Raw genomic sequence first — 14,584 nt, 5'->3', positions numbered from 1 at the left:
GGCTGATGTCACATGAAATCAGACCCGCAATCAGCAGGCAAGATAAGTCAGTTCAGACTGACTTTTATCCAGGAACGACAGGAAAATCATTCGATAGCGAGCGACCATCGAATGATTTTTCAGCCGGACGGCCGAATGCAAGGGGATGTGTTCCCATACACATACCGTCTCATACTACCGAGGGGATTTGGTTGGCTGAGGACCAGGCGCTCGTCAGGGTGGCAGGTGGCACTTAGCGGCTCGCTAGGCAACGAATATATACTGCCTAGCAAGCGGGTCTGAATTAGGCCCAATATATGCCTGCGGTTTTTTATTATTGGAGACTGATACTTCTGTATTTAACAGTAGCCACAAACGTCTTTTCCACCAGATACAGTACAAGTGGCATTCCACTGCCTTTCTCACACCTCTGTGTACACACTTATACAATGTGCATGAGATTTTGACTATATAGACAAAATCTCATCCAGATCGCATGGGTTTTAACCCTTGCGATCCCGATGTGTGCTCCCGTATCGCAAGCAGAAAGTCTTGGCTGCATAGACTATATAGTGCAGATATGCACTATATAGTCAAAATTGTATGCAGATCACACGCGCAGTGCGATGCGATGCGATCTGATCGCATCGCATGTTAAAATCGATAGTGTGTACACACCATTAGACTAAACTCATTTTTTGCCATGTTTTTTTATGTAATGTGTGTCATTTGGTTTGTATAAGCATGCTTTGTGAGGAAAGCGCATCAAAAGTACATTGTAAGGTGAAATAATGAATGGAGGAAGATTAGAACTTCCAATATTCAGTGCTGGAGGTTAGTGTTGCATGAATTAAAGATATGTAAGATTTTTATGTATGTTGCTGGAAATCTTTCTTGGAGATCTTTCTTAGATCTATGTAACACAATATACATATTGCATGTGGGAAAGAAAGGAATGTTCTGAAATAAGGATGACACCTAGGCAGCGAGGTTGGCGGGTAGGGTTTATTGTCCAGTTGCCAACAGAAATAGAGATGTCAGGTCATTAGATCTATAGAATGTTTTGAAGACTTACTGTCTAGTTCCATTTTTGCAAGATTGAGTTTGAGGTGGCGAGAGGACATAGAAGATGAAGTGGCAGACTTTCAGTAACGTGTGCTAGCACAGATGAATTAAAAAATCTTTTTGGTTGTGATTCAGCTGCGCTCCATACACAAGTGCCTAATAATGTTATTTATATAGCACATTTCTCCTAATAGGATTCATAGGAGGGTATTCAATCCATGCCAAAACTTTTCAAAGTAGATTCGCCCTATTCAATCTCTCATTTTTCGCCTGGGCAAAAACTCCGGCATGGGAGAAAACCACATGGATCGGTGGAAAGTTTGCTGATCCATGTGGTTTTCAACCATGCTGGATGTTTTGTCTAATTCATGGCCTTATTTTTGGTAAGTTTTCATCCATGCCGGTCTGACAGAAAAAAGTACCACACTTCTCCGCTCTTTTCACTGTTACATACATTTGCCCCTACATTTTAAGTTGTGAATAATTCTGCCATTTATTTAGAATGTCTTTATATGCTGTGTTGCATATTCCTTAGCCTAGTGCGACTTCTCCAAGGAGAGGAGTTACATGTGATTTCCCATGAACTTCCCGGTGGCTAGCCGGGTGGCAGGTCACATACGATACACCGTATGCAGTGCTTTTGCATATGATATGATGTGATCCCAGCGTAGGCTGCTGTATCAAACAAATCTATAGTGCAGCCCTTGTGATCTCTGGCTATGATCTGATGCGAATGGGACCACGCATCGCATCGGAGCTGAAACACGTGTGATTCCATACTTTTCATCCGCTTTCTCAGCCTGATGCCTCAGAATCGGATGAAAGGACCCAATCGCACTACTGTATGGCCACCTTAAGTCTTTGATTTCTTACCTAAGTCACTTGTAAATGGCATATAATGGATTTTACTTATTGTAAGCTTTTCCCATCACAACACTAATTTCACGTGTGGTCATCTCTTGCTGTTGTATTCTAGGCCATCGACATTGTTGAGTATTTGTCTGATGATCCAGCAGATGAACCTACTTTATCAGCAGCCAGACACGCCATTTCAGTAGGTGGTGAAAATGGTATCACATCTTCTGGGAAATCCGTAAGTGACTGGTTAAAAACAGCCCAGATTCTGTTGCAGACGCCGGAGAAGAAACTCAACAAAAACTTCAAGACTCCTGACGACTCTGCTAAGAAAAGAAAGCGATTCCTCGGGTTGGTATCTGTCAATCTACTATCTTTATTCTACCTTAAAGAATTTATCAGGATTAAGGATTGCAGACGTGAGAGAGTGCTCACCTTTATGATATGTTTGCAAATTAATTAATTGGAAATACTATTTGTGCCTATTATATCAAAATGTGTATATTAATGAAGTCTTAAATATACGGATTGGTCCTCTTCTATTATTGTTGCGCTAACTTTATACAGCAGCAGGCGGTGCTCATTCCCACTTGCCGGTCTTCCATGTATACTACAAGAAAGAGTGTAATGTGAAGGGATAGTGATCAAAGGTAACTATAAAGCAATTTAAAAACCTCTTGTAAAATGTGGTGATAAATCAATACACAGACATACTTAGATGTTATTAGCTGTTCAATGGTCCACACTTTTCATGGAAAATACCAATTAAGGTCTCAGGATTGCAATATCTCCTAATACAGAGAATACGGGGAGAAAATAGACACCAACATATACTGCAGATCAATTAAATAAAAACTATTTTAATATGCACATTTCCCTTAAAATCAAGTGAGTTGTTGTAAAAGCTTCCATGTTTAGTGAATGAATCTCAGGAGATGCATGAATAGTGCCAACAATAGAAAGGACACATCTGTAGAATATGTTCTTCTTTACATCACCACTAGTAGATTTACTCATTTATTTCCCCTATAACGGGGATTCTCAAACTCTGTCCACAGGACCCCACACAGTTCACATTTTTCAGGTCACCCAGCAGGTGCACAGGTGCATTCATTTCTCATTGGCACATTTTAAAAGATCCACAGGTGGAGCTTATTATTTTGCTTGTGATTCTGTGAGGAGACCTGAAAAACGTGCACCGTGTGGGGTCCTGAGGACTAAGTTTGAGAACCTTTTTTTTTTTTTTTTTTAATTTAATTAACCTACCAGTATGTATTTGTGTACTCAAATGAAACTGAGTACAACATAGAATCTCTCTATAAAATTAGGGCTTTGGTGGACATTGAAACCAAGAGGACAGTGTTGTGAGGCAGTAATGTTAACAAATGGTAACTGTGCTGCTGTAGATCCTTCCGATGAAACCTGATTATTACGTGATGGAGTTTGGGTGTCTATAACTTGCTAGACGGCCAAGTGCAGAATTAAGATGTAATTTCGAGCCTACGCTTAATGCCCGGACACACTGTGCAGTTTTGAGCTCAAAGCAGCCCAGTTTTGTCATTTGAGCTGCTTTCAGCTCAAAAGCCACCCACTGTATACGAGCCAGCGATGAGTGCTGATGGGCACTTGCCGCATCATCGTAGGTCACCGCCACTCATGTGATGGTTTTACCAGCAGAGCTTTCTATATCGTCCTGCTATGGAAGTCGTCCTCCCCCTATAAAAATCGCTGGCAAGTGGGGAAATTGCTCAGTGTGTACGGACCTTTAATCTTATTGGACATTATCTTACATTAGCTTCATGGTTGCTATTACCGCCAGCAGGCGGGTACAGTGTTCTTACATTAACGTGTCCACTACTTCAATAATTTCAGCTGTGAACCATTTGCCACGCTGATCAACGTGGAGTTTCTCATTGGGTGAGTGATAAACTACCAGAAAATTAGCTCCTAACTGTCATGTTACAGGCTGTTTCAAAAATGTCAGAAACTGTCTATTTGTAGTTTATCACTCTCCACTTTATCACTTTTCAAGGCTTAGTACATCTCACCCTGCAACAGTTGTGCCTTGCTTATTCCACAAAAAGCACCAGCGGTGTATCCTCATTTGTCCCCAGCTCATATCGGCATCAAGGGTGTATTGCTGGGCAAACATCCTATGATTATCTGGCTTTTCTGCTGATCAGTCATATGCTGTGTGTATGCCGGCTGCCTATCTCAAAATATCAATTGATCAGACATGCCAGGTCATTCAGCGTGTCCGTCCGATTCAATTATTTAAAGCGTCATGTCTGCAGTGTATGTCCTACCGTGGCCAACCAACTGACATTTCTCCTGTTCCTTTAATAAAGGAAGGGACAGGTAAAAGTCTCTTACTGTATGTCTCCTCCCTGGGAACGGTGTACCATTATCATGGCCAAAATGTATGTCCCAGATACCTGCAGTGACAGATTAAATGCCTGTCGGTCAGACATGCATTTTATCTGCCAGTGTATCCCCAGCATTAGGATTACACTGTTATCTAGATACGTGGAGGTCTTATTGTAATAAGTCTATCCATTCCCATTGGAGAAGGCTTTGGCTCTTCAATATACCTTCATATATTTTAAACAATTGCTACTATAGATTATTATGGACATAATTAATAAAGTATCTCCTTCTCCTTAAAGCAAAAAAGCTAAACACAGTATTAGGGCCAAATGTATTAAGCCTTAACAAGTGATAAAGTGGAGAGTGATAAAGGACCAGCCAATCAGATGTGCCATGTTACAGGCTGGGTTTTTAAAATGACAAATAGGAGCTGATTGGCTGGTACTTTATCACGCTATTATACCCTCCACTTTATCACTTAAGGCTTAATATATTTGTTGCTTATTGTACAGTATAATAATGTTTTTTGCTTATGCATCAGGATAGTTAGCACTTTTGTTTTTTTAAGGAGCTACGGGTTCCCATACACTGCTGCGCCGTCTCGGTGTGACCACCTAGTCATGTCCGATGCGCAGGGGACCCCGCATCAGACCCAACTGCATGTCAGGGAGAGGCGATTTGGACCGATTTAACGGGCCAATTGGTCGCAATCGGCCAAAATCGGACCAAATCGCCTCAGTGTTTGGGTACCTTAACTGTCCTACACTGTAAAACAGGTGGTTGTGGTAATTTTCTATTGGAATACTGGTGTGGATTATTTGTTACGATTACATCCGTACTCAGATCGCTAGCTCAGATGTGTGGTGATGACAGGTGATATTTGCGGCTTACCACTAATCTTGCCACCACCAATTGTTAGAACGCAGCCCTTTGGTTTCCCTTTACCAGAAAAGTATACTTTGAATGTGTACCACAATTGTCTTTCCGGAAATAAAATACTCTGGGTACACTAACGTGGGACTTATGAATGTTAAATCTGCCCCAGAATCCAGTAGCCCCATAGTTATCTGGTCACCTAAAAACACTTTCACATTTGCCCTCCTGAGACCCTTGTGCATACAAAACCTCTGACAAGGGATTAGCTGGTGGGACCCTGCAGAGGACGAGGGGGTGGGAGGTTTCTTCACCGTTCAACCAGCACTAAGGTGCCCGGGGCTTACGCAAATAAAACACTGGAAGCATGTTGCCCAAACCGGCTTTCCTGCACCTACCCAACCTGTATAAGCAGGCATAGTAGCTGCAAAAGGGGGCTGTGAGACAGCTTCTCAGAGTTGCCTCCCTCTCCAAACTGGTCCCCCCCCCAGTGGACCCCAACTTTTTTTTCGTTGTATATGCTCCTGCAGGATGAGGTTTTAGCTCCGCATAGACTTTTACTTGCATCTCCTCAATTTATTGGTGCATAAGGGTTGTGTCATGAATCACGGTGCACGGCCACCTACCTTGCCATCACGCTGGTCCGCTCTGGGACGCAGGCCCGTTGCCGGGGTTTCCTCCGGCTGCGGCCCATGGTGTGATGTCCTCTCTGTCCATCTGGGCCTTGTGCGGCATTCCACGCTGGTCCCTCGCTGCATGGGTGCTGCTGTGGCACTTGCGGTAGGCTGACAGGCTGAATCAATCGCACTGCCCGCTGACCTGAACTCTGACCTGCACACCTGAGCTCTGGACCAAGTTATACACAGGTACTTCCTGGTTTTAATTGATGTGGCGACTTGCAGCCAATCACAGACAGGCAGGGGGATATAGGTCAGCAAAATTTGCAAAGTCCTGCACCGTGTGTGGGTTGACTTTACTTAACCAATATACCAGATCTTAATTACAATACACCGATACTGTCACTCCCCGTTTATTGCTGCTGTTCTGGAGGGGGTAGCTCAGTGCCCCGAAATAGCTATCAAGAAGAAAAGAAATGGAACTGCGCAATATAGGGGGTAACAGTACATGCAATTTATTTACTCACTAATATGAAAAACACATACAACATACATATAATTAAAAAACAAATATAATAAAAATAATAAAAAGGTACATGTAAATATAAAATATTTTAGCACAACCGGTTGTGTCTATTTAGTATGCAGATTTGTTAAAATGAAAAGATTTTACTTCCCTTGAGGTTGGTCACAGTCATATTAGTGTGTTAATTGGTTAGAATGGCTGGTTTGGTTAACAGTCTGAATATGGATTAGTGGTTAAACTTGCAGTAAGTTTGGGTTATACTGTCCAGGTTTTTTATGTCTGGCCAGACAGTTTATATTCGGGGTACCTTACAGCTGCCACCTGTAATTCCTTCGGTCTCCCAGTTGATGGTGCTGAATCACCTTTCGGTACAACTTTATCTGGAGTCACCTTTGGGTGGGTGGTCTGTTTGGTTCTCTGTATGGTCTCCCTCTAGTGCAATAATAGATATCCAATATCCAGATATCTATTATTGCACCAGAGGGAGACCATACATAAAAAACCTTGACAGTATAACCCAAACTTACTGCAAGTTTAACCACTAATCCATATTCAGACTGTTAACCAAACCAGCCATTCTAACCAATTAACACACTAATATGACTGTGATTAACCTCAAGGGAAGTGAAATCTTTTCATTTTAACAAATCTGCATACTAAATAGACACAACCGGTTGTGCTAAAATATTTTATATTTACATGTACCTTTTTATTATTTTTCTTATATTTGTTTTTTAATTATATGTATGTTGTATGTGTTTTTCATATTAGTGAGTAAATAAATTGCATGTACTGTTACCCCCTATATTGCGCAGTTCCATTTATTTTCTTCTTGCTGGATATAGGTCAGGCCTCTGGCACTTCCTCCTTGCCTTGAGCAACTGTTCCCTGTGTGCTTGTCTCCAGTGTCAGAGGGGTAGATTTATTAAGCTCGGTGAAGTGATAGTGTCTGGTTTTTATCACCGGCCAATCAGCAATTAAATGTGTACTTACAGGCTTAGTTTGAAATATGACAGGTAGAAGCTGATTGGCCAGTGATAAAAACTAGGCACTTTATCACTTCACCGAGCTTAATAAATCTACCCCAGAGTTCCTAGGCTCCCGCCTATCCTGTGCTCCAGCGTTACTTCCACCTGTGTCCTGTGTGCTGCTGCTACAGTCTTGTTTCTGGTTAACCCATCAACTGCCAGTTAACTCCTGCTTATTCCACCTCAGCGGTTGAGTCGCATCCAGCAATCACCAGCAGAGCTCAACGCTTGCTCTCAGGCCAGCTCCCAGGCTAGTTTCCTACCATTGGCTCCCAGGCCAAGTACCTGCTATTGTGCTAAGTCGGTGACTAACATCTGTGTCATGACTCTAAGCAACTAATACCGGCTCCCAGCCTGTCGACAACTATTACCGGCTCCCAGGCCTTTGACCAGTATCTCCGGCTCCCAGGCCGTCTACACCTATCTCCGGCTCCCAGGCAGTCGTCCACTATTACCGGCTCCCAGGCAGTCGTCAACTATTACCGGCTCCCAGGCAGTCGTCAGCTATTACCGGCTCCCAGGCCATCAACAACTATTACTGCCTACCAAGCCGTTACCATCATACCCGGCTCCCATCGATTCCTCAGCTCCACGGCCAATGTCTCCTGTCATCACCGGCTACCAGGTCAATGACCATTGAAACCATCAGTTCCTAGACTGTTACTTATTCAATCTAGGAACTCGAGATCTCCAGTATTCATTCCTCTGAGTCCTCTGTCACCAGCCAGCTTGCTCCAGAGGACCAGGGCAGGGGGCCGGGACCTGCTCGTTGGGCGTAGCTAAGTCCAAAGCTCCTTGTGGGGCTCCCTGGTGAAAATCACCGGCGGGTTAGACCCTGCGTCCCTGTTCCTGGTCTCTGCCAACCCTCTGGTTCCGCTGTTCCCGGTTACCCCATTGTTTGTCCCCATCAAACAACCGTGTTTCCAGCACCCTTCACTGGTCCACCCAGGTCACAGCCGGTAATACAGAAATCCTCAGTGCTGACAGGTTATTAATTGTGCTATCAGTCCAGCATAAGTATCAGAAGCATGTTGTTTCAAAACTTGTGTCTGTAATACTCAGGTGTGAGATATGTGTAGAAGCACTGCTTTCTTAATTACTGCATAATCACTCTCCGATTTCTTGTGAAAGGTCTGCAAAGGTCTTATCATTGTCGCAACGTGGTCTGTTGGGATTGGCATCTCAGGTCACAGGCTGCCTGTTGAGTTAAGAATGATCATTGAAGGAGAAGTGTAGTTATTATACCTTTTTATACTCCCCCCCCCCCCCCACACCTTTTTGTTTATTAACTAGCTCAATGCTTGACACTGTACACTTTAATGAATTTACCCTCACGGGAGGGAGGGGGAAAGTAACCCACTGATCACAGAAATTCCACCACTCCCTGGAAGTGAAACACTTGACCTGGCCTGGTTGCTGGGAAGGTTTTCCCTTGCTCCAGTTTATTTGGGGGGTGGGGTCTTCTGGATAAGAGATCCTAATCTGACATTCTGACTCAGAGACATCAACACGCTATTGATCACTCTAGGAAAAATGAGACAATCTTCTATATTTACATACAATTGGTACATTTAAGGCTGCTCTATCCAGATGGCATACTCCTAGTAAATTGTATGCATTCATTCTCCTGCAGATCATATTTTAAGCATGAGTGGGTCCCCATCATCACAACTCCCTATAAACCAGAGGGTTTAAGATGATCCAGAGACACCCCACAAAGTAATGTCAATGACCTTTTGAAAATCTCTACCGTCTTTCTTCTTTGGTTAGATATGTACTCTACCGGAAGTTGGGGTGGGGAGGGGGGATTAAAAAGGAACTTTTATTTTTGTGACCTGATCTCGATAGATTTAAATGGCTTACTAAATATACAGCCTCTTATTGGTAAAATGCATTGCTTTTCCTTCCAAATGACACTGCTTGTGAAACAGAACATTTTACATCTTCGGTACTTATGTATTATCTGGACTCCCATGTTAAATGCACCCCATTTTTTCATACCCCTACTATCCAACTACGCATGGAGTTGATTTTATATAGTGTGGCGAGCGCAGCGAGCGGACACAGTCTCATAAGAAAACCGGGAGCCCAGATATTACATAAGTACCACATCTTCTTTCTTTAATACCCAGTCACACTATAACATTTTTGTAAAGAGCTATGTAATACACTACCATTCAAAAGTTTATGGTCACTTAGAAATGCCCTTATTTTTTAAATGAAGATCACATTAAATTAATCAGAAATACACTATACATTATTAATGTGATAAATGACTATACTAGCTGCAAATATGTTTTTTTAAAGGAATTTCTATGTAGGTATATAGGCCCATTTCTAGCAACCATCACTCCAGTGTTCTAATGGTACATTGTGTTTACTAATTGTGTTTGAAGACTAATGGTTGTTTAGAAAACCCTTGTGCAATTATGTTAGCACAGCTGAAAATGGTTTTGCTATTAAACTGGCCTTCCTTTGAGCTAGTTGAGTATCTGGAGCATCCCATTTGTGGGTTCGATTTATACTCTCAAAATGGCCAGAAAAAGAGAACTTTCATGTGAAACTCGACAGTCTATACTTGTTCTTTGAAATGGAGAAGAAATTGAACATTTCCTACAACGGTGTGAACAGGCTCTAACCAGTGTAGAAAGAGAAGAGTGAGAGCCCCAGTGCACAACTGAGTAAGAAGACAAGTTCATCAGAGTCTCTAGACAAGGTCCTCAACTGGCAGCTTCAGTAAATGGTACCTGCAAAATACAGTATCTACGGGTATGGATCATTGGACAGACAAAAGGTAGGTCGACACCACTAGGGTGACATGCAGGAAGGTCGACATGGGTTAGGTTGACATGTTTATTAGATCGACACAAGAACTAGGTCAACATGGGTTTTTTCTTTTTACCTGAATGTTGACACAGTCGACATGGACACAGATACGTAGCACCACGTCCCCTCGCATGGCTCTCTGCGCTTGCCATGCTTCGGCACGGACCCTCGTTATGCTCCGCACACTATTTTATTCCCTCACCACACCCTAGTGGATGGTAAGGCATGAAATTCCGCATGTCGGCTCTAGAAAAAGGGAAAAACCCCATGTCAACAGTTTGACTGTCGACCTTCCCCATGTCAACCTGATGACCTAACCCATGTCGGTCTTCAGGCATGTCGACCTAGTGGTGTTGACCTAATGCTTGTAGACCTAGTGACCATATCCCACGTTTACTATACGACTCTAGAAAGGTAAATTATTGTATTCACTAAATGTGACTGATAACACAAAAAGTGCTTTATTTCTTAAAGTATTAAAAAAAATGATCTTCATTAAAATAGTTATATCTGTATACTTAGGGATACATTTAATAAAGCTACTAAAAATCAGATTCTGGCCGTTTTATAGGATGCAATCAAATTAAACGATAGACTGATTTGATTGGTTGCAATGGGAAACATCGCCTCTTTCTGTTTTTTAGAAGCTTTAGTGAATGTGACCCTTATTTTTAATAGACTTGGCATGTTTTATTCAGTGAAATCCACTAAACGGAACAAAATGTTTTTGGTTTTATTATTTTTAGATGGTTTTGTTTGTTTTGGTAACCTTTCTACGTTTTTTTTTTTTTTTTTGGAGTTCAGTTACATTCCATTGATATTTCTGACTTTTGGCAGTTGAACACTTTAAAACATGTGCCACATTCTGAATTTACTACCATTACTTAAATTTCCTTTAAAAATGCATAAAATCCTGGTATTCCAGCATAGAAAGATAACCGATTTCATTATTTGCTGTTGATTTTAGTTTTGATTTGGTGGATTTCGCAACTGAACACAAACGTTTATTGAGAAAAACACATTCAGCTTGTATAAATTAGGACCTGAGATGGCAAAATTCCATCCATATTTTCTTAATTCGTTCACCAGATAGGTATGGGAGAAATCCCTTTCTGCAGGCTGCAGCTTACACCACCAATAATGCAGCGGACTAGATTTCTCACAGCAGCTGAGCTCCTTCACCCAGATTGCGGACGCTTCTTCGCTTTTGAGGCTGCTGACCGATTGGGAGCCCCATCCAAATATCCTACTTTACCTGGCCATCGTTTCCCCGCACTACAGGCCTCACATCTCCAGGGGCAGAGGAGATATATCTGGGTGACCTATACCCTTATTACTTTACAACAGTCATCTTGGAAACAGCATGCACAGGCTTTTCAGTGGAGTCCTTTCGAAACAGTCTACTTTAGCCTTAATATCTCTGTCTAAGCGGCATCCTGGTCTCACCCACAGTTCCTGTGACTATGCGACACAGGAACTGAGTATTTCTGAAGTCGGTAGTGTGCTAGCTACCAGCCATTTTGCTGCAGTTGACCCTCACGGAGATTGGTCTGCTTTACATATTTTGCTGATCTCCTGCTGATCTCAAATTGGAACCATTGGTATGACATAGCCTTTCTCTTGTGCTTTGTAAATAAAACTACATGAACTATTAGTAGTATTCATTGGTTATAGGCACTATTTTAAAACAATGCAATACAATATTATTAATTGAGAGGGGTGTTCCAGGCCTGCTCACGGTCTCCTGTCATTCTTACCATAAAATAAGGATGATACTTGTTTCCTAGCACGGCACCCGTCGGGGTTCATCGCATGCCTTAAGTTAAGGTACTTAAGGCATGCGATGGACCAGATTTTCTGACTTTAACCAGCTCAATTGCCGGTAAAAGTGAAAATCGCGTTGATCGCGTCCATCGCGATTTTCCCATAGGGAACAATGTTAAATTAATTTTAAAGTGAAAATCGGGTTGATCGCAGGCGGTCGCGGGCCATTATAATGGCCCGCGATGCGATCAACCCGATTTTACATAGGTGACAATGTGAAAGTATGGTTAATGCCCCCCCCCCCAGTTTTAACGCCACCCCGGTATTGACGCCAACCCGAAGCGTGGCGAGCGCAGTGGTACGCGTCCTCCGACCTTTTCATACTCCTACTATCCACGTCGGCGTGGAGTTGAGAATAGAAAGTGTGGCAAGCCCGAAGCATGGCGAGCGCAGAGGATACCTGTGAAGCCCGCGAGGGGACGCGGATACCTGTGAAGGTATCCGCGTCCCCTCGCGGGGCTCGCTGCGGTCGCCACGCTTCGGGCTCCTCGCCACACTTTCTATTCTCAACTCCACGCCGACGTGGATAGTAGGGGTATGAAAAGGTTGGAGGACGCGTACCGCCACGCTTCGGGTTGACGTCAATACCGGGTGGCGTTAACAATGGGGGGCATTTTAAACATCAGGGGGGTTTTCTATGAAAATGGGGTGTTTTGGGGCATTTTACATTAAAATCAATGCAAAATCTGGTCTCTTGATTCCAATGTAAAAATCGGGTCCATCGCATGCGATTTGGTTGGCATGCGATGCGATCAACGTGATTTTTCCGACCCGATGCTTACAATCAAAATCGGTGGCGCCGTGCTAGGAAACAAGTACCATAAGGATTTTCTCTTACTTTTTGTCTGCTCTGGGTAAAGCTAAAATCTGAATTAACTTTTCATGGAAAGCAACTTTTAACATGGATCTCTAAATGAATAGCAAAAAGTTACGTTTTATTAACTCAGTAAAGTTAATATCATGCCTAATAACTAATGACTGATCCCCCCCCCCCCCCCCCCCCCCGAAGATTTGCTGCCGCCTAATGCATTTTGTGGTAGATGTTTACGAGATACAGAGTGGAAGTTATGTATTACAATCCCCACACAAGTACATAATTAGCAATTGTTTTCTTTTTAGAAGTTTTATGATTGTTTATAAATTGGCAGGAAAGTTGCACAGTTAAACGCAATGTTTAGAAGAACTGCTTAAAGATATTATTTTGTTTGTTTGAAGCTTTGACTATGTAATATCGCGAGGGTTCCAGTAAGACTGTATGTACTCTTCACTGTGTGAGTTATGGGGACCACCACTAAAGCCAGCGTGTGATTATGTCGGCTCACCCTCCCATCTGGATTCTGGATCCTTTTGTGATTAATAATCCTCTTTTATATTCTGTCCAATTTCTCTCTTTTGCGTTAGAGCTTCGTCAGAACTTTATATTTAATGAGGTGTGATCGTCTTCACCTATAACTCAATGTTTCTGGCAGTTCTACTTCTCTTTTTTTTTCTTAAATGGATTTTCTGGATGCAGCTTATTTCTTTTCCTTTGGGCAGTCATCCTGGCCATTATTCATTTATCTCTGATCCTGTCTGCCATTTATACTGTAATTTATTGGAGAAGTATTATGTAAAGTTAATGCAGACTGCAAGTTATTTTAACACATGCGTACATGCACACAAACATTATCGTTTTCATTTAGCATCTTGCGCTTTACAATATATATTAGTAGTAGCCTGCAATATATATTGGGGTCGATGTATTAACCAGCGTTAACTGCATATGCGGCACTTAATGCTGATTAACTGGAGGAATAAAGTCTATTAAATGTATTATTACGCACGCTAAGGATAGCCCATCGTTTAACGCTTGGCGTGGCTGTCCCCTTCAATACCCCCAGCAATTAGCGACACTGGTGATGTATTAACAGCTTCCTAAGCATACATTGCCCGTGATGCCACCCCGCCCGCTACGCTATCCCATGGCTAGCTTCCTCATATTCCCACTGCAGGGATAACGCTAGCCCTGCTGCTGGCTCCAGGCTCCACTCGAGATCTTGCGATAATAGTGGGATCTCGCACCGTCAGCCTATCGGACAGGCAGAGAACGCATCAGTCTGAACTGATGCACTGTCTCCAGGAAGGGCCATCACCGGAGGGGGGCAGTTTGCGCTCCCCCACTTCAGCGGACAAGGACATCTTGTCGGTGTCTCTTCCTGCTTCGCCTTGTTAATGAGGCAAAGCAGGAAGTATTATAGAGGCAGGATAATACATCTGCCCCATTATACCAGTTTCGATCCTTTGTTACTGATTAAAGGAAAGTCTATTGAAGTAGTACACTTACCTTGCAAAAGGCTATCTAATAACCTAGGTGGCTGCTCATGTCTTTAATGAGATCTGAAAGTCTTGGATGTAGAGCAGTCACATTGGAGGTTATTCAGACCTTATTGCTGGGCTAGTAATTTGCAGAGCCCTGAGACTCTCAGGTATACGCCGCCCAGAGTGATATCCTGCCCTGTGCAAGGCGAATATTTTGCAGCCCTGCTATTAACTGCAAATCCATTCGCAACCACTCACCATAATTCCACTATGTGCAGTCTGTGTGTAGCCCAGGACTTGGTGGCTGCAATAGAAAGAGTTGTTCA

General features: G+C 42.8%; 1 protein-coding gene across 8 annotated transcripts in view; it reads left to right on the top strand.

The window, feature by feature from the left end:
• Positions 1 to 14,584, top strand: part of SPIDR (scaffold protein involved in DNA repair) — a 419,457-nt gene that overhangs the window by 119,938 nt on the left and 284,935 nt on the right. For 4 of the 8 annotated variants that reach the window (XM_083187433.1, XM_083187429.1, XM_083187427.1 and 1 more), the window contains 2 exons: positions 2,021 to 2,250; positions 3,772 to 3,816. In XM_083187433.1, the coding sequence (XP_083043559.1) occupies positions 2,021 to 2,250; positions 3,772 to 3,816 (275 nt within the window). The remainder of the gene's footprint in view (positions 1 to 2,020; positions 2,251 to 3,771; positions 3,817 to 14,584) is intronic. The other 4 variants (XM_083187434.1, XM_083187428.1, XM_083187430.1 and 1 more) reach the window with 3 other exon arrangements.

The sequence above is a fragment of the Crinia signifera genome, chromosome 5, assembly GCF_055691185.1.
Source record: "Crinia signifera chromosome 5, ASM5569118v1, whole genome shotgun sequence".
NCBI lineage: Eukaryota > Metazoa > Chordata > Amphibia > Anura > Myobatrachidae > Crinia > Crinia signifera.
This window is presented reverse-complemented; position numbering and strand designations above follow the sequence as displayed.